Genomic DNA, 20,946 nt, shown 5'->3' with positions numbered 1-20,946 from the left:
AGTATCTGGGATCCGTGTTCAAATTAGCAGAATGAAATGCAAGAAAAAAAACTTCCCTAAGAAAAGAGAAAACCAGACATAAAATGGACAATAGGACCAACCCCACAGCTTTGAGAGAGAAAGCCTGTGGACAAGATGATAAACTCTGACTAATGCAGTAGCAGATGGTGGGAGGGAGTTCCTCTGCTGACAGCAGGGAAAAGGTGGAGGCTGTGAAAGCTGTCTGGAGAGCTCCTGACCTCATGGAGACCACCGCACAGGCCGCCTGCCAAGAGGGCACTGGCTGCTAGGGTCGCAGAGGCCACCCAAGGGAGCACGTGCCCACTGGATGAGGAAATTGAGATGGCAAAGCAATGGGATCGATGGAGAAGGGCGCAAAATCAGAGCTGGGGGAATGTCTCAGCAAAGCTTAACGTCCCCTCCCTTCCTCTTGTGTTCCCAAGCCACTTAACCTTTCCCCGAATTTGGAGCAACTCTGGAAATGAGATTTACAGGAAAGGCCAAATGAGAAAGGAATCTCTTCATTTCTGTTATCTGATTTTGAGCGAGGGAGGCGTCTAAAGAATAAGATTAAAGTCACTGAAATGGGGTAAAACAACAACAACTTTAATGGCTGAGTCACGTGAAGCGAGACACAAGCCGAGAAATTATTCTGTTCTACTTTGGCATTTAATGGCAGGAGGACTATTGGGGTGAATCTTGAGGAGAAGGTCGGGAGGGTCACTAAAAGTCTTTTTAGGCTGACTGGAGACGGATGCGCGGTTTTACAGAGGAAGAGGAAGAGAAGGGTCGGATGAAGGGCCCAGCTTAACAGGAAATGAAGTCTAGTGTTGGGTTTGTTGAGGCTTTGTCTTGTCAGAACACCTCGTCCTCTGCGACAGGAAGAAGAAAGATAAAGATGGAAACTTCACGGGTATCTCTAGAATGGAGGGAATGAAACTGGAGGAAGATCTCACCTGGTGAACTCTCTGTGAACCTCCTTTGCGCAGGATGGGGCAAAGTCAGAGTGAGGAGGTAAAGAAGAGACAAGACGTAAGGAAATCTTTTGTAAATAATCTCTTACCAACAGGTATTAAGCACAAAGTTTTATTTTCAGCTACATTCCACATCTCAAGCAAGCAGAACTACACTGAAGTAGTACATATTTTCTGTGTCCAAATCCAAAACAGAAAGGCAGGGCAGGTCACCCCGGGGCAGCGGGATCTCTGGAAGACACTCACACTCATCACAAACGTCACTGGAGAGCTGTTGGGCTTGAGAAAAATCCACACTCTCATTTCCTGGCGTGGCTGGTCTGCTGCTATGGGTGTGTGCTTTTTCTTTATAAGATAAATGATGGGTAATTTCATTAATGGCGATGCCAGTAAGCACCACGTTGTCCTAACATTTAGAATATGATCAGAGAATTTAGAGCTGGAGGGGTCCTTGGGGGTCATCTTATCTAACTTCTTCCGTTTACAGATAAATAATGTGACACCCAGAGAGGATGAGAAGCCATTTATTGAACTCCTCTTAAGAGAAGGCACTTGCACATAGATTAGGACTTCTTCAGCTGGTTAAAGTCAGAGCTGGATCAGAACAGCCAAAGTCCTGATTTCTCAGCACTCCCTCTTCACTAACCATTCTGTCTTCTACATAGATGATGATGACTAGTCCAAAAAGAACCAATGCTTCAAGAAAAAGACATCCAAATCCAAGAGGACAATATGCCACCAGATGTCTCCTGGAAGAGAACCTTCTACATGAAAGCCAGAGTCAGGTGACAAAAGACGTGGAGACAGGAGATGGTGCTGGGCAATGGCAGAGCAAGGAAGCAAGGTAGAAGAGGCAGGAAAATACTGTCTACCTGTCTACATGCATGCGTGTCCACGTATGGTCTTGATCTAAAAGGAAGCAGATCCAAAGAAGAGCTCAACACAAACTCATCAAATATCCCTCGAAACTGTGTATGTCTATTTTGCTTTGGAATAATTTTGATGAAGAAAAACAGGTGTTTATGCTTTTATTTTTTCTTATTATGTTCAAGTAAACACTTAGGCATCAGAATGTTAACTCTCATCAACTGATTTTATATAAGTGAATTCAACTATCCAGGGATGTTACTTAGTAATTTTAGGATATTTATTTCATTGTTATCTGTCTGGATCATTCTGGCATTTGTTAAAGAAAAAAATTCCCTTTCTGCTATGGACTGAATGTTTGTATCCCCTCCAAATTCACATGCTGAAATTCTAACCTTCAATGGGAAATTATTAGGAGGCAGCATCTTTGGGAAGTGATTAAGTCATGAGGATGGAACCCTCATGAATGGGATTAGTGCCCTTGTAAAAGGGACCTGAGAGAGAGATCCCTCGTCCCCCTGCCATACGAGGTAACGGCCATCTGTTAACTCGAAGGGGGCCCTCAACCAGATAGTGAACCTGCCAGCACCTTGATCTTGGACTTCAGCCTCCAGAACCATGAGAAATAAATTTCTGTTGTTTATAAGCCACCCAGTCTATGGAATTCTGTTATAGCAGCCTGAACTGACTCAGACGCTTTCCTTCTTGCTTTACTGTCATCTGACTCCTTACCCAAAAGACAGTAACTACACCCCTCACCTCTGGCAACCCCTACAACCAATCCTATCCCTCTTCAAGCCTGGAGAGAGTAAAGGAAGTTCCCAAAGAGGAAGAAAAAAAGAGGAAGGAGAACAGAGTAAAGACAAAAAGTAACTTCCTCAGGGCACTTTAGGACAAGTAAAAACTGGTAGGAGATTTACATCTTCTCCACGTCCTGGAAGGGCTTCACATCTCATCAGCCTAACCTGGTTCTAACACAGTTGGAGGAGTGGACTAGGAGACAAGAGGTCCAAGTATTACTTTTCCTTTTTACTGAACACCTAACATAGGCCAGTCCTTACGTAAATATTTTGTATATGTTCTGTCAATCATTTCTTACAACAACCCTGTGATATAAATGCTACTCTCCATAATTTAAGAGGCATGAAAATGGAGGCTCAGAGAATTAAGTGACTTGTCAAAGTTTTCTGGCACGGCCAGGTCCACTTCTCTCTGAGTCAGACATGTCCCAGTTGTGTTATGGGGCTTCTAAAATCAGAGTTCTAGAGACTATTAAAGACACCACAATTATTAATGTCAATACTTCTTTAATGAGTCTCTACTTTTTATAGTCATTGTGCTCAACCTTTACATGCACTAGACAATTTAACCCTTACAACAATCCTATACACTGGGGACGATTGCCCCCATTTTTATGTAAGAAGAAACCAAGGATCCAGCCAGTTAGATGCATTGTTATGGGTCACATTTCTAAAAGCAGATTTGAATTCGGTTTGGGTCACTCTAAAGTCCATGTTTTCAAACACTTTGCTAGTGATTCTTGACCTTTATAGGCTCTTAGACTCCTTAAGAATCAAATAAAAGCTACAAATTCTCACCTCTGAAGAACAAATATTTATACCATGGTTTCCCCAGAGCTGCACATTTGGACCAGAGAATTCTTTGTAGAAGGGGCAGTCATGTACTTTGTGAGATGTTTCATGTGCCCCTGGAAGCATATCCATGATTTCCCGGGGGTACAGTGACCTCGTAGTACAGCCCCTGCTGCATTCAATAGTGCCTGGGTAGTACCTCTGTCATGATTCCTAGTGACATTGCATGGCTTAATCCACCTCTTTGGGCCAATTGTTTGTAAGGCCCTTTTACTGCTTAAGTTATAATGAACACAGAGAGCAAAGTAAGAAAGCTAAAGCAAAGAAGTAGCCTCTATAAAACATGAGACAAGCATGAGTGAGTGGGCTGGCTCTCCCGGGGGTAGCTGGCTGGGGCCCAACACCAGTTTGCGTTAGGCTGGGGTGTTGAGAGGATTAATCATGACCAGATGTCCGCTTCTACCTCTGCATGTTTCCAGTGGGGCCCTTCGTAAAGCCTCCTGGGATATTACCAACACCCAGAGCCCAAACCCCAAAGCCTGACTTCATTCTGCAGAGCAGGATTTCTCTGGAGTGGGGTGAGACTCATTCAAAATGGCACCTGATTGAGGGGGAGGACTGTCTGAACAGATAATTCTCAAGGCCCTAAAATCACGCCATGACAACATCTGCCTACCATAGTTTTTAAAAAAATCCAACCTAGAAAAGAACCTTACATTCCAGATTGAAATCATTTAACTTCATTTAAAAACAATTGTAATGAAAAGAATAGATCAAGATTTTAAAGTACAGTTTTTAAAACAAAGAAGGGGAATACAGAAAGTTGATAAGACTGGAAGTATGTAAGTTCTTGTCTTGAAGAGAACCTTCCTACATTAATCAACGTTACATCATCTGTCCTAATACAATTTCACCTAATATGAACAAGGCCATTCCTCCCAAATAAGAGCTCTATTTTCCAGGGACAATAAATTGCATTCTGGTGTACACACCATGGTGACATGGCCCACACTCTTTCTTCTGTCCAAAGTGTCCTTGGCATTCTTGCTCACCTGTTGAATATGTATTTATCCTTCAAAACAAGACTTAGTAATTGCCTTCCACCCAGATTTTTCTCCACAGGTAGCATCAATTGCTCCATCATCTCAATACCCCTGGCCCTTTTATACTTGTCTACCTTAGTCCTTACCATAATAGAGTTGTTTACATATTTATTATGCTACCAGCTTCCTACATTAGGAAGTGTATGCTTTTAAGTTTTCTGTCTTCAGTCTACTATACATTGCATAACTCACTGTAGAAGTTCAAGAAGTTTTTGCTAAGTTCAGTCAATTGAAAAATCTTTCATTCAGGTGCTTTGGACCTAGTGTAAGTTTCATCTACAATGGACAACTTTTTAAATTTACGAACCGTAACTATCAGAGATTGCTGAACCCAGGCTGGCTTGGATATGCCAGCATTCGTTCAGAGAATCTTTATAATTCCAAAGGTGAAGCTTGATGACTTTGTGTGTCCTGGCCCAATATCCACTTCTTCAGCCACTGTAAAATTTTAAATTTGTTTATCTAATTCAGTAATCATTTTAAGAGCCTCATTCCATTTCTATGTAGCAAACCAGTGAAGTCTCAGCAACATACCATTTACTCAACATCTGTGGCATTTGAAGCTATTTTAAGAAAACTGAAGAATATCTTTCAGAGCATCAGAACATACATCATCAAAACCACTCTGATATAATGCTTTTAAAATGTATTATAATTCTTTCCATTTTATTTTTATTTTATTATTATTTTTTTTTGTGGAAGATTAGCCCTGAGCTAACAGCTGCCAATCCTCCTCTTTTTGCTGAGGGAGACTGGCCCTGAGCTAACATCCGTGCCCATCTTCCTCCACTTTATATGTGGGACTCCTACCACAGCATGGCTTGACAAGTGGTGCCACGTCCACACCCAGGATCCGACCCGCTGAAACCCGGGCCGCCAAAGCGGAATGTGCACACTTAACCGCTGCGCCACCGGGCCGGCCCCTAATTCTTTCCATTTTAAATTCCTTCTGGAAAAATATGGAGCATAAATAAATATAATGCAACTTACAGCCTTTGCCACAGGCATTACTGAATCTTATAATTTCCTCAGCAAGCAAGCTTGAGAAGCCCTGACAGTCATCACAAATACTCCGCGGCCTACCATGTGGTAACAGCGCCTGGGCTCATTTCACACTTTTTCTGTTTCCTGTCATTTCTGTTTCCTCTCCATCCCTTCCCATCTCCTTCCTGATTTTCTGTTTTTAGTGTACTTTGGCCTAGAAAACTGGGTAGCAAAAAGCTTATTAAGAACTTTGTGTTATGTATGAATCAAGAAGATCCTGCACGAATGCCTATCCAGACTAGAACCTCAGAGACCTTTTCAACTTAATGAAAATTATCTTATTTTTAATTTTTAAAAAAATAACCTGTATTGTTTGTGCTAAGATTGTTTTAAGTCTGCTTACTAGAAAAGTGAGTCCAAAGCAGAGTGCCGGGAACAAAACTGACCACATTCTGAACTCAGGAGATATATACATATATATCTGGGTATGTATATAATAAATACCCATAATGAAAGGGAATATAGCTTTTCAGGTGAAAGGTACTATTTTCAGAGTCAAAGTATTATCACCATGGTATATCAACTTTCATAGGTTATAATTTCCTTTTTCATCAGGACTACCAATTCCTGTTTTTTTCAAGCCCACTGAGACAATTATGGAATCTAAACCACACATCAAAATAATGTAGAGTTCCAAAATTTTATTCAGCATAGCATGAATTTCTTATTTGCAGTTCCATGCATAAAATAAAAATGCAAAAGTGATAAAGATGAGCAAGAAAGGCAAGGATTGATGCTGGTATGGTGGGATATTAAAGATAATGTTGTATCACTGCTTTACAACATTGCTGCTACTGCAGAAAATGTGTAAGTGATGAGCTTGGCTAGATGAATTCACACATACCAACATTTTTGGCTTTTTTTAAAAAAGGAAATTGGTGAAAATAATTTGTATAACATAACTGATAAATACTTTTCTCATGTTTAAGTTAGTAATCTCATTCTTTTAAGGTAAAATTCTTATTGGGTATCCAGGGCTTGTGAATTTTCCCATGCCTGTGAAATACATCACGTGTTTTGGTTAGGATGCAACGTGAGAGTTTGGCTTCTAACAGCTGAGGATTTGTGATGGGGCCATTTACACACTCAGACTGTGTGGTCATTTTGTCGGAGGGGAAAACCTGGAAGACATGACTACTGGGGATGATCTTTGTGGTTCTCCACCAGGAAAAAACATTATCAATTAAAAAAATGGGTAGGTGAAGAAATCATTTAACATTAGTTTTCTTTAAAAAGCTGTCCCTTTTATCTTCCTCTGAATTCATTAATTATAGATCTGCTACATGATTTACAGATACCAGAAGAGAAGGAGGTGGGAATTACTCACGCTGGGAACCCCTCCTGGACTTCTGTTAAGTAGCCGGATGCTGTTAAATGCTCCATATTACGAAGAGACATGGAGATGCAGGATCAAGCACCATGTTCCTGGAAATTCTGGAACTATGTATGTTCTCTCCAAAAATTCATATTTTAGTCATTTTAAACTATGAGGATTGCTTGTAATAGATAGAAGTTTTTCTTTTACCCATTACTAAATAGTGTAGGTTATGAAATTCTGCATCTCTCAGAAGGAGTATTCCAAATTTCCTAAGCACATTAGAATCAAATTACTTAAATTATGTCTATTTCATATTCTGAGTGCATGCGTTTGCAATTAGCTGTGTCAGGCATTTTTCTTTCATTTAATTTCATCATCATCAAGGAGTATTTATTAAGCACAAACCTGGCTAATTAATTTTCTGGAGAATAACAGGTATTCTTAAATTCATTCTTTCTATTTAAGAGCCCTTAAATAACTTACCTGATACATGACAGTCCTTCCCTTAGTAAAAATTGCCTTTACATTTTAATTTTTCCCTTATTATTTCAAGGTTTAATTAGGACACATTCCACTCCTAAAGTCAATATATTAAAAAAGAAAAAAAAGGTCCTTCAGAATTAGTACAACAGATTTCATGAGATTTTTATTCTTACCACAGCATGTTAATATTCTTCCTCACTTTTTAAAAACATCACTATTTCAGTTATGTATTTTTTCTAAAAGTGATTTACTTTTAAAGTAGAAAACTAAGCAGTGCAAGTTAGTATAAGTGACAGATGTAAAAATGCATTTTCTCTAAAAAAACTTAGTTAATATCGTGCATCGAAGTAAAGCGAAAGAAAGCCACTGATCCTAGAACTCAAAACATTTAGCAAATGAGAATGAAAATATCAAAGGTCTTCGAACTGATCATCAAGACTTTACGTGGGCTTCCCTGGAGAAAAGGAAAAGCTAATTTTATGTTGATTTTGGGAAAGGAGAGTATTTTTCTCAAGGTGTTTTTTCTAACAATGACAATATTTCTTTTTATTTAACAGTAACAACAAGAACACATTCACTTTAAATTCCAATCACGAGAGTGAAATTTTAGGAAAGCATTCTCATGAACATCATAATTTCATTCCACTCAGTTCTGGGTTCATGAGAAGTTAACACAGACACTTGTATCTAGTTATTTTGGTTCTGGGAGCAGTTGCACTGTACTTTAGAGGCAGATGCCCAGGAAGAATGACAGGAACTAAAATGAAACTGCAATCTCATAGTGCATGTTATTGTTTAAGCATATCAGCACCAATACTCTAAGTCATACTTGGCTATCATGGTCAATGGTCGCTTCGTACATGGAAAAGCAGAGCTCAAAGGGACGCTTCCAAGGCGTCCACAAAGAACTCTGTGGGCGAAAGCTAAAGCATCTGAAGTGTCACGTCCTGACCCTCACAAAGAAGACTTTCTGGGCTTTCCTTCTTGCTATGCAGACTGGAATTTAAATAAATATTAAGATGAGAGTAAGCATTTGGATAATTCTGAATAGAGGACAAACATTGCTCAGTTTGCCCTCAAGGTGAGCGAGGGGGGTTCCCTTCCAAGAGGGAATCCTAGAGGAGTAGCTGGATGCTCTTATTTTCAAACAGAGATTTACATCTGCATTAGAAATCACTCAAATAAGAGATTAAATGACAGAAAGCAGAAGCCCGAGAGGTAAGGAACAAAAAAACGAGGTCCTCAATTATAGTCATCGTCATTCAGGGGATTTACATCTGGCGAGGTCTCCTGTCTTTGTTTACACCAACGGAAGCCCCCAGGAGAATACAGCACGCAGAATCCACAGGAAGGATTTGGTCATATTTTCAAAGTAGTTTAGTTTTCAAAAACCCAGCTTCCCTAAAGGGAAAAACACCTTGAGAACCAATTAGTGGTATGAAGGGCCAGAAGAGAAAGATTGCGCTCTGGCAAAAAGATTCATTTGTTGATTTCAGGTAAAAGCCTAGGGCCACATGCTAAAGCGGATGGTCCCCTCCTTATCTCCCCCGTGCCCTGGGGACATTGCAGCCTGTTACAGTGTATCTTCTGAACAGGCACAGGAACAAAGTCTCACAACAATTTTTGTAAGACGCAATCCTGAATCACAGAACCGGTGACAATTTTCTGAGGACTAACAGTGGATTATTGGAACAGCAGAAAGGGAATACAAAAATACTTTCTTTTTTTCTGGTTAATCAGATTTCTTGTGAGCAAAGCTTAGCCCTCTAAAAGTAAACAAGACAAATGGATACTAAACATTCAGAAGAAGGCCAAATTGACGATTGATGCCTCTTACTGTTTAAGATCAGCTATAAATATGCTGCCCAGTGGTTTTTAATGGTGTCACTGTCTGACTCAGCAGACCAGTGTCAGGAAAGAAATTTACATAAATGGTAAGTGAAATCTTTCTGCAGGAAACAGGACTGTTGGAAACTGCTTAGGTAAGGAGATGCTCACTTACACAAACATGAATATACATATCCAACCTCCTCGCCAATATCTTCTTCAGCTTAAGTTATTGCCCATAAAAAAGCTAAGATGTTTGCTTTTAATTTCCAAAAATTCATTTCAGTCTCAATTTTACTTGGAATAAATTCTGTGAGTAAAGCTTTCATTAGGAATAAGAAGAAGAATATCAGGCTGGGATCCATAAACACGAGCAAGATTCACCTTCAACACAGCTCGTGTTTAAACGAGTTGGCTCAGGATGACAAGACAACTCCAGGGCAACAGCCCCTGATCTCTAGGAACCGGAACGGATGAGATGACAGAGCCTTCCTTGCAGCGCAGTGTAGCACAAGCTCTCAGGTCAGACGGGCTGGGCTCAAATCTCAGTTTAAGCAGTTCCTGGCTGGGAGAGGTACTACTCATTGTAATCTGCACTTTCCCTCTGATCAAATGGCATGATAATAATTCAGTGTGAACATGAAGAATAAAATTAGAGAATCCACCTAAAATACTCATCATCGGGACCAGCATCTATCAAGCACTAAAGAGAATGAATGCCAATTGCTATTGTTGTTATTATTACTATTATTTTTCTTCTGCTTCTGGTTCTGCATTTCTGAGCCAGATTGGACAGTGTGATAGATTGGAGGATTGGCCCCAATTCTTCACCCTTCTCTGTACCCATGCCATTGCCATGGCCTCATCATGGGTGGACTGTGTTCCGATACCCATTGAATTGACGTTGGGTTCAGCCAGATGACTTGAGGTCAGTGGTGTGTGTGTGGAGCGACAGTGTGTCAGTTCGGAGCCCAGAAGTTAAGAAGATTCAGCCATTGCTGCTGGCCCTCTGACACCTCACAGGATGAGAAGAACATACTCTAGCAGGTAAAAGATGGGGAGCACACTCAGACTCTGGTGACAGAGACACACCAGGCTGAATCAGAGCCCCTCCAGCTGCCCTGTAGAGCCATGAGGGAAATAAAGGTTTACTGATGCATGTCACTGAAATTTTGTCATTATTTATTATGCAACAAAAGCTAACCGATCCATCACGTGCATTAAGGAGTTGTCTATCCACAATGCATTTCTTATTTCTGAAGAAAAACACATTAGCTCAGAGTCTAGGTCTGAAACGAAAGTGGAGTGATAAGTCTGAGAAGAAGAGTGCTTCAACAAAGCCGGGATTCCCAGGCCGGGGATCCCGGAGACTCTAACCACGCCTTCTTGGCTTTTGTGTGGGAGACGGCACACGCTATCAATGTCAAGATGATTTTTAAATGGCTAACATTTGTTGAAAGTCTGTCATAGGCACTGTGCACGTATTGTCTCTTTTTGTCCTCACCAGAGCACCAGGAGGTAGGCACTACTAATTGTAGAAATGAGAAGCTGAGGCATATTGAGGACAAGCAATTTGCCTACATTCACGGAGGGTGAGAGTACTTAAGGCAGGATCCAAACTCAGGAAGTCTCGTTGCACAGCATGAGATGATGATGGTGAACACAGCTGACGAGAAGCACGGATGTGTTTCTCCCCTCTATAACCACGTCACTGTTTTAGTCATCGCATCGTGTGTATCGCTTTATTTAATCCTTAGAATCCCATGAATTAGGTGTTATTTGTTATCCCCACTCTACAGACAAGGAAATGGGAGGCTAGCAGGTCCAGTTCCTCACCCATATGTGCACACAGCTGGCAACGGTGTGCAAGCCAGAGCATACGGTGGTGAAGTCGGATTGCAACCCCGGCCCCTAGTTAACCACTGCACAACGGTAACAGCTATGATCACATTGCCCACCCCAATGTGAAAGGGCAGGATCATGGTCTTTCGTTTTTGTCTGGAAATTTATAAGCTTCTCCGAGTTCAAAGGCACACATGCATTCCTGGCACCATGGTTACCTTTAAGTGTGTAAATGTGATCAATGACCTTTAATTTATATCTCAGCCTCCACTGAGCTTTCAGTCTTGCAAGCACAAGAACCATAGTTTCTTATTTGCTGCCTTGATGTTGCTTGTTTTCAGTTTTGTTTTTCTCATTGTGTATTTTTAAGTTCAACTTTGTCGGGTGACAAATTCAGAGGAATCCTAACAGAGTAATAAAAAGAATGGAGGAAAGAATACTAATCGTGACGGGTTTTAGAACTATCTCCAGGAAATTAAGTTAACCACTTAAAGTATGAAAACAGACAACTGGTGCCCAGATCTGTTCATACAAACATTTCCTGCATCTGGTGGGAAAGCCTCAGTGGTCCCAAGCCTTCAGATACTTTCTCCAACCAGTCCCCAAGCACGGCAGCCCCATCTCTAAGTATCTTCACCCCGACACGCAAACATCATTCCTACCTACCTTAAAAGCAGCACCTCCATGGATGACGGATTTAATAAAAATCCCTAAGTCTGTTCCAGTTTCTCGAGACTTGTTCCCTTTCAAGCTCACCCCGAGGCCAGCAGAACCTGAGTCATTGAGGGGGATCTCGAAGGTGAGCTGCTCCGTTGTTTCCAGGGAGAGTGCGTAGCAGTCAGGTTCTCCTTTCTGTTGGGAAGTCACATGAACAAGTGAAGGGAAGAAAGGAGATTGACATTTACACACTCAGATAGCCAAACACAGATGTAATTGGCAAGACAGGATGACTGGCGCTCTAACAGCTGTAATCCTGCTCCTGGCAGGCAACCGCAGGTCGTCTCTCCTGGAGGAACCACCATCATGCCCATGGAACAGGGGCAGAGTTCTTGGGGACAATACCTGGTGACAGTCGGCAGAGAGGATCCTTTGGCAAGGCAGAGTCATGCCTTTTGAAACATCCGTAAGTATTGGGAAATTCAGCAGAATATTCTCAATAATTAAAGAGTCTGCACATTACTTAGGGGGTGTTAGGTACCAGAAAAGCCTTAGAGACATCACAATCTCAACAGCTTCATTTCACAAATGAAGAAACAGAGCTTAGGGTAGAAACGTGCTAAAATTTTAGGGAAATGTTTGGCTTACATAATTTACAACATATCATTTACCACGAAGAAATGTTATTGAAAAAGACTGTCAACAGGATAGAGCATTGAAAAAATAAAAATAAAATAAAATATTGTTTTAAAGTTAGAGAAACGTAATTTACAATGGATATCACTGAACCAAATTTCACTGTGTCAAAACTCACGCCTTAAGCTTGCATCTTTGGGTAGTACAAGTCAGTTTTGGCAACCAGTTTTTGAACTTAAACAGAAATGGAAAATGCACAACAAATATTCATGTCTTCTTTGACAAACGACACCTGGCTGTAAGCATAGCTGGTCCCAAAAAATGCAGAGTATGGCGGCAAAAGTCACATTTAGGGCTCAGGTCTCCAGGGAGAAACATGGTTAGTCATATTTGGCCCCTGGTGTTTTCAAATATACAGTAGTGGGAACTAAAAGTGCGGTCCACATTATAATCTGTGTAGATGTCCCTCCTGCATCCCTCTCAAGCTAGCAGAAATGTGAAACTGCCACGGTGTGTAACCGGAAAATCTCAAAAGGAGGACGGCCCTGGAAACCATCAACTCGTTCCAGGCCGGCAGTTCCTTCTTCTCTATAATTATGCCTAGAGACTCTCGTCTTAAGGTCACTTTGAGGGACTCTCATGTTAAATTACGTATTTTAAAAATTACTGTGAATGTCTGAATGTCAGTTGCAAAATAACAACTATAAAATCAGAAGTAGCAAAGAACCTAGAATTAAAACAGGATTAAGAGGTCTGATCATAGCCAGATCCACTGACATGGCACTTTCAACTCCTACAAAAACAGAGAAAACCCATGTGTAACTTTAAAGAAATAATGCCTTCATTTAATTTCGTTGTAAATGAAGTTAGCTGTAAAGATTTTGACAACAGGTAGTTTCAAAGAAATGAAACTTTATTGCTTAATTTAATAAACCTATTACAGGTTAGCTCTTTTAACTAACTTATTATATTACCATCTAAGAAACAAATCCCATCATTCGATTCAAACTGGCTGTGTTTTTCCCTTGGAATGTCAGAGTTAAGTACTAAATGTAAATTATTAGCCCTCATCCTTGTCTTCCAAAATGTTCTATTTAGAATTCACAACATTTCACAACCATTTATGTTTCCACGCCTCTCTGGGATTTGGTATTTCCAGTCTAATAAAGTTCCACTGAATTAAAGTGTGAATTAAAGAGCAGCTGTTCTCACTAGAAGTTTGTGAACACAGTTAGAGAAAGACTAGAAAGCATCTCTGGCTTTTTATCTACTGGAGAGAAAGTAACACAGGACAAGTTTTCCACCAGTAAAACCTCTAAACCACTTTATTTTATAATCAAATATGTTTTTTTTTTTTTACCTGGAAACTGCGTTTAACTCTTAACAAGACTGACGACCACTATTTGGACTCATACCTTCCATTTACTACATGAGCGGTAAAAACAAAATAGAAATCAGGTGGTATTGTGGTTATCTTTTCATTTTAAAGTTATCTTTTTTAAGTCCCTGATATCTGAGAGCCAAAAATATAACAGCAAAAACAAAGTGGTGGCTAACAACGATCGAGTGGTTCTGTTCTAAGTGCCTCACACGTGTCAATACACTCACTCTTCACAACAACCCGCAGAGGAGTAGTATCATGCCCATTTCACAGACGAGGAAACTGTGGAGCACAGTGGAGAAGTGCCAGGCTTACATCCGTAAGACTTGTCAGTGTTGGCACCTTGTGGAGCCCACGCAGTGTGGTTCCTGCCTCAGGCTCTGGACTGCTCTGTCTCCCTTCTGTGAACCGCCATGACCTGGCCCAGCTGCAAGAAATCCCCACACTAACTGCTACAAGGACAGGAGGACGTCATGCAATTTCACATTCTCCACCCAACTACAGTTATGTTCTGTCTCTTTCTTATGCTGTCCCAGGCTCAAGCCACAATTAGCAATCTCTCATAAAAGCTAACTTCCCAATGGAGAAGGAAGCCATTACAGAAGTTAACACAGTCATTTCCTCTGTTAGAAATAAATGTCCTTTTACCTAATGCGCAAAAAAATCAATATACTGAATGCCTTCCTCCAATAATCTTGGTTCAACTAGTGACTCTGAAAATTAAACTCAAATCTTGCCAGACAACAATTTGTAGCATGGAAAGAGGTATGAAGTCCTCGCCAGGGCCCCCAGTGCAGGACCTCAGCGATACCACGAGCCAGAAGGCAGCGGCACGTCCAGAGCTGGAGCCTCCCGGCTTCCCGGCTTTCCGATGAGGGCTTTTCCACACTGTGTCGGGAGTACCCCTTGCTTCTTCCACACGCCGCTATCCAGAGCAGGAAGAAAATCCAAAGAGGCAAGGCTGGCAGAGTAAGGGAAACCCGGGGTAATTTCATTTCACTGTTTTTTTCTTTTCATTATTTCTCATTCTTTGCCACTAGAGGCCATGTCTTCAGATGCAAAGTCCTTGAGGTTCCTAGACCCAGCCCAGGATGATGCTCAGATGCCCCTACCGCGTGGGTGTAGGTCTAAGGCCTCCTCAACTCAGGCTTTCTCAACCTCAGCATGACTGACATATGGGGCCTGACGACTCTTCGTTGTGAGGTACTGCTCTATGCACTGTAGGATATTTAGCAGAATCCCTGGCTACTACCCACTAGAGGCCAGTAGCACCTCCTTCTCCAGCTGTCACAATCAAAAATGCCCTCAGACATTGCCAAACCTGCCTTGGGGTCAGGATCACCTCCAGTTGAAAACCACTGCTCTGAACCAACAATTGCCAAATGCAGTCAAATTTAAGGCCACCCGGGTCCAGAGAGGTAGGTGGGACCACAGAGCTGCCTGCTGATATGTTCCCAAGGCCCAGGAAGGGGTGGGCAAAAGATCCTGACCAGCTCTCAGGCTCACAGGTTCATGACTGATCACTTAGTTGATCAGAATGAACTACTGGGGAATTCTGCACTCAGTTACTTCTCTGGTTGTACGGCAGCTAATTCTCCAGAGGCAGACATGTGATCTTCCTGGGATGAACAAAGTAGGAAGAGGATAAACATTGAATTTATTGGTACATATACAAAATGCTGCCTTTTATTTATATAAGAATCTGGAAGAAAAAGATAGCCTATCAAGTGATGTTTGTTAGGTTAGCTGTGCTTACATGGATGCTGTTTTGTACTTTTTTACTTATTAAGAATCACAGAATTATACAAAATAGTACTTTAATCATGTGAGAAAAGCTTATGTGCACAGAATCTTTCACTTATGTAACAGATACACTCTATAGGTACTCAGACAACTACCCATCTTCTGATTACCTACCTGCCCCATTGATCTGAAAAAAACTTGGTTATCTCTTGGCACTGGAATATGGACTTCTGTTTTCTTCTTTATAATTTTTCTGTGTTTTCCAATTATTTCTCAATCATGTCAAAATGACACATGTTTTAAAAAAGAATTTATGAAGTTATAAGAACTCTGCAATATTATTGTAACGTCTACTAGAGAGATGGTAAACACATCTCTGTGAGCTCACACACACACATTCTAATACTCCGTATACCCTATACAATACATATGCCCTATGGCAGTATATGCACTATGTGATTCTTTAAATCCACATATAATACATAATATGTATATATACACTCTATAAATATATATGTGCGTGTATGTGTGCATGGGGGTGTGTGTGCATTCTATTTACAGCTTCTCTTAGAGTCCCCAGTGACCTCCATGTTGATAAATACGATGGTCAGTTCTCACCTTCATCTTTCTTGATCTACAGCAGCATTAGGCCCAATTGATCAAGTCCTACTTCTTGAAATACTTGCTGTTCTTGGTTCTAGGACACCACTCTGTCAGAGTCCACCTCCTACTTCACTGTCCCCTCCTTCTCAATCATCTTTTGCAATTCTTCTCACTAATCCCTAAGTACTAGAGTATCCTAGGAATCAATCATCTGACCTGTTCTCTTCTCTCCCATCCTCACTTTCTAAGGTACCTCATCTAATTTCACGGTTTTAAACATCATTTTACATGCATGAGTCACAAATTCATCTCTCTATCCCTCTCCCCTAAACTCAGACTCATATATAACCAATTTTCTAGTGAGCAATTCGATTAGGGTTTCTACCTTGAAATGATCATGGCTGAACAGAATCACGCCTCAAGCCTGCTCCTCCTGAACAAGCAAATGCAATGTGTTCCTCCCAACATTCAAGCACGAGATCTCCGTGCCATCGTCGACTCCCTTCTCTCACACTCTACATCCAACCCATCAGCAACTCCTGGCAGCTCTACTTTAACACGCCCGGGACCCTGCCCTCTGAGCTTCACCCCCCTGCACCTCACAGATACTCTCTGTGACCGAGCCTCCCCTTCCCCTTCTCTCCTCCTCAGGCTATTTCTCAGCACAGCCACCAGAGTGGTCCTACTAAAACAAATACTCCAAACCTTCCAGGGAATCCCACTTCATTCTGAGAAAAAGCCAAAGTCCTCCAATGTCCTGCACCGTCTGCGTAAGCTGAGCGCCCGCCTCTCCTACTGCTCTCTCTGCGCCTGCCCATTGGACTTTCCTTCCCTTCAACACAACCTTCGTCACATTAGCTCTTCGCTCTGCTTTGAATATTCCTCCCCTGGATTCCTGCAGACCTCCTTCCTCTCTTCCTTCAATCCTCCATTCAAATGCCAATTTATCAGTGAGGTCTTCCCTGTCTTTCAGTTTAAAATTGCTTTAACGCCCTCCCAACACCACCTCCGCATATCCATTATCCTGCTTTGTTTTTCTCCAGAGCATTTATCTCATAGTGGGAACTTACTTGCTTATTTTTTTTTTTTTTAATAATGTCTCTTGAATCCAGGAACTTTCACATTGTTCTGGGTTTTTTCTCACCAATGTATCGCCAGTGCTTAAAACAGTGCCAGACTCAAAAATGGGCACTAGAGCAATATTTGTTGATGAATGAATTAATATATATGAAATATATATGAGTAAGTGTCCAGCACCATGTGCTTGTGTGTGTATACGTATTTTTGTGCATCTGTGAATGTGTATTGGTGGGATTGTATGTACATATATATAAACAAACGAATAAATTGCTGGCATGACACACTGGATTCCCACTATTCCAGACTTCATTAATTTGAATGTTTATACAAATTACTTTTTATCTTAAAAATAATTACAAAAAGCATAAGGTATCACAGTTATAAGGAACCTTAAAAGTAATCTAGTCCGATTTCCCTCTTCATACCATACTTCGTTCTCCTAGGAGAGATGATACTCCAGCTCAGCTTGAACGTCACATCCTCAATGACGGCACCAAGATGTGTCAGAGCTGCCAACTTGTAATGGATGTGGGACTTTTCATGGTTTTAAATTGCATCATTTACCTCAAATCGTAAGTGAACATTGCAAACAGCAATATTCATGGTACATTTCATCAAGTTTGGGAAGCACTGTGATCTGGTACCCTGTCTATCTGTCCGTCTGCTTGTCTGTCTATCTATTCAAGCATATACATATATGCACACATACACACATCCATAAAGTTTCATGAGACAATACTCACTCAGAGTGCAACACATTCTAGTATTTTCTATGCTTTTTAATTTTTTTTAAAATTTGGTCACAACCCACTACACTGATTTCACAATCCAATAATGGATCATAATTTTCAATTTTGAAAACACTGAAATGATGTATATATAGGCATTATTTTTATTAAGTTAAAAAAAGAAATGCAAAACGAAATGGTGAGTACAACGTTAACTGCCTTTTCTTTCCTAATTTTTAGAAGATATTTTAATGCTTTATTCTATCCATCCCAGCCTTAACTAACTCTCTACCCCTTTTTACATAGACTCTTTTCAAGTTCCTATAGCTGCTGCTCTGTTGTCATTCTAATTATGTATATTTTCCCTTCTCCTTCCTATTCAGTTATTTCTTTTTCTCTTTCTCCATTCTCTCATTGTGTTTTCTGTAATCCTATTTCTATTCCTAGGCACAATAAATAACTTGTCACAGCTGGAATTCAGAAATGAGACTGATCCATTCTCCCCTGAGTGACAAGAGTCTCTCTTTGCAAACCATAGTCATTCCACAAATTTTTATCAAGCATCTACTATGTACTAAACACTGTAATGTGAAACAGCCAGTCTACACAGGGCAGAATTGGCAAAAAGTTGATTGAACAACATGTGAGGGTCTTTCTGTTTCTTCACAGTATTATCTGGAGCGGAAGGAATAGAGTTTAAGAATAGGAAAGACGAAACAGAGAAACTACATGGTCAGACCTTGCCAGATGTACTAACCATTTTTATCAAACACATATCAAAAGTAATTACTCGGCATGAGAGGAGGAAGGAGGCAGGGAGATGGATGACTAGGGAGGCATCCATGTTATTAGCTTGAGAGTGTTCCAAATGGGGCCATCTCTGGAATCACAGAGGTTCTTGTATGGCAAAGCAGTGCCTGATTCACGCATGGAAGTGGTAATAACCCGGCCTTTCAAAGCCCCAGGGAACCCACCAGTCCGCGGGGCCAGTGTTCAGTTTCCCAGAAGCCCAGGTCAGACCTGAAAGCATCCATGCTGAACCTTTTATGGCCCTCATTTCATTAAATGTTGTGCTCTTAGCTCAGCACGAGCACGCTCTGGATGTCTTTTCCTCGCCTCCCAAATGTGTAATTAGTCTGTGTTGTGAGCAGCTTACTTTACGCAAGAGTTATGTTTCACGTGCAATCATTTTGTCAGCTACCAAAACTCAAACAAAAGGGCTTTAAGAAAAAAAATGAATAATTTTTTTTTTTTTAATATAAAGCAAAAGCCATACCTGGCAATTCTGCCAGGATACTTTATAATAAGCTTAACCACTGTTCACTTTTGCCTAAGTAAATTCTAAGGAATTTAAGGTGATGAAACTTCTGTTATAGCTAAATAAATTCTCACAACAATGGAAGGACAAGACACCTGCAAGACACTTAATTTTCTGAAATTTTTTAATCCTCTGAAAAAGCATAGGTAGTTATTATAAGCATGAAAGGTTTTTGGCCAATTGGATTATATAAAATTCAAAATGTGAATATCACCCTAGAGTGGGGATCAGAGGCTCATTCCAACAGTTGGGAGGCATTTTACTTTAGATTATACTTTTTGGAGAGTAAAGAAAAGATGAGGAGAAGAGATGAGCAGGCACATGCAAAGAAAGGCAAATGGTGACCCAGGGACAGTGATTGTGATGGACTGTTAAGGACTGCCCACAGCTGCTGCTAACACACAAACGAAATTACGAGAATCCGGGTGATTCACAAGTAGACAGGGCATCTTTTAAAGTCTATATAGACAAATCACCAAAAAGAATCAGAGGTCATAGTACAGATAACTAAAAAAAATTTCTGAAATATTCTGTAGGTTGTTGAGAATTAACCCAAAGCTCAATATTATATATCAAATAGAAAAGAAAAATGTAAGTAAATGTTGCAAGAAGTAGAAAAGTTTCATAGAACTCAGTGAAGCAACACTGGCATTTATCTTTAACGGAGGAAAATTTTTAAAATGTACATTTCTTATAGTTAGCTCGATAAACAATATTTTACATATATATCCATATGTGATCTCCTTAAGTGCACGTTGATTCATTTTAAAATAATTTTTAACCAAACACCTGAATGTGGAAAATCCTATAAAATATTCCTAATTGAGACACTGACTTTCTTCACGCTTTCTGAAATCCATTCCCCAGAAAAGGTGCAGACGGGGGAAACGACTGAAAGCAGGACCTGATCTCTGACTGAACTTTTCAGAAAACAATTTTCTCTAAGTAAAGGATTAATCTAATACCAGAAAACAAATGTCAAAAACTGGCCATTCTTTATTGTCCTTCCAGTATCAAAGTGCCTTGATGCAATATGAAGTCAGAGATTAAAACTGACAAAAGTCAAGCAGGTCAGAGCTAGGCTTCCCAGAGCAGCCTTTCTCCCTCCCACACGCAGGACGCGCACTGGAAAGATCAGCCAGTTCGACCGTGTGGTGACACTGGCAAGTGTCTTCCCTTTTCAGGTAAAGATTAAAGGAATGAATAGAATAGTTTGAGTCATGAAAAGTAATATAAATGAATATTGTGTAATTCAGATGGCAAGGATTTTTATAAAACTAGAACCTGAACCTGTTTTGTTAATATCAAGAAACAATAGGTCTTCGTTTTGTGTTTACTCCTTCCTGTCAAAAGAGGATTAGAGAAACCCGATTAAAAATGTCAACTATTCTACAGGCAGGAATTCAGTCGTTAAAAACACGAGAATAAATGGTTTTACATGAATATAAAATTCGAGAAAAAACGATATGATTGCGACAATTTAATGATCTAACCAGGAAACGCGATGGGCCTGTTTCTAAGAGGGGTGGATACATCTGGGAAGCTGCGTTCTTAGGTGAAAGGCTTCCAAGAACTTTGCCACCACAAACACTTTGTCTGCCAGGCCACCTGCACTAACACCTTTAAAGGACAATACAGGTGTCAAGGACAAAAGTTGCACATAAATAAAAATACCTCATGGAAGAGAGCCCCTCAGTGATGGCACCGGCACCACCCACAACTGGCCCACAGCGTGGGATGGGGTGGCACT

At 40.6% G+C, this 20,946-nt stretch overlaps 1 protein-coding gene across 13 annotated transcripts in view; it reads right to left on the bottom strand.

Moving 5' to 3' along the window:
• The window catches only part of PARD3B (par-3 family cell polarity regulator beta), a 930,268-nt gene that overhangs the window by 383,314 nt on the left and 526,008 nt on the right, over positions 1 to 20,946 (bottom strand). For 10 of the 13 annotated variants that reach the window (XM_070581758.1, XM_070581756.1, XM_070581765.1 and 7 more), the window contains one exon: positions 11,717 to 11,902. The exons of the other annotated variants lie outside the window; for them this stretch is intronic. In XM_070581758.1, coding sequence (XP_070437859.1) covers positions 11,717 to 11,902 — 186 coding nt within the window. The remainder of the gene's footprint in view (positions 1 to 11,716; positions 11,903 to 20,946) is intronic. 13 annotated transcript variants of the gene reach the window in all.

This window comes from Equus przewalskii, chromosome 17 (genome assembly GCF_037783145.1).
Source record: "Equus przewalskii isolate Varuska chromosome 17, EquPr2, whole genome shotgun sequence".
Classification (NCBI taxonomy): domain Eukaryota; kingdom Metazoa; phylum Chordata; class Mammalia; order Perissodactyla; family Equidae; genus Equus; species Equus przewalskii.
The sequence above is the reverse complement of the archived record's forward strand: the minus strand, read 5'-3'. Positions and strand labels throughout refer to the sequence as shown.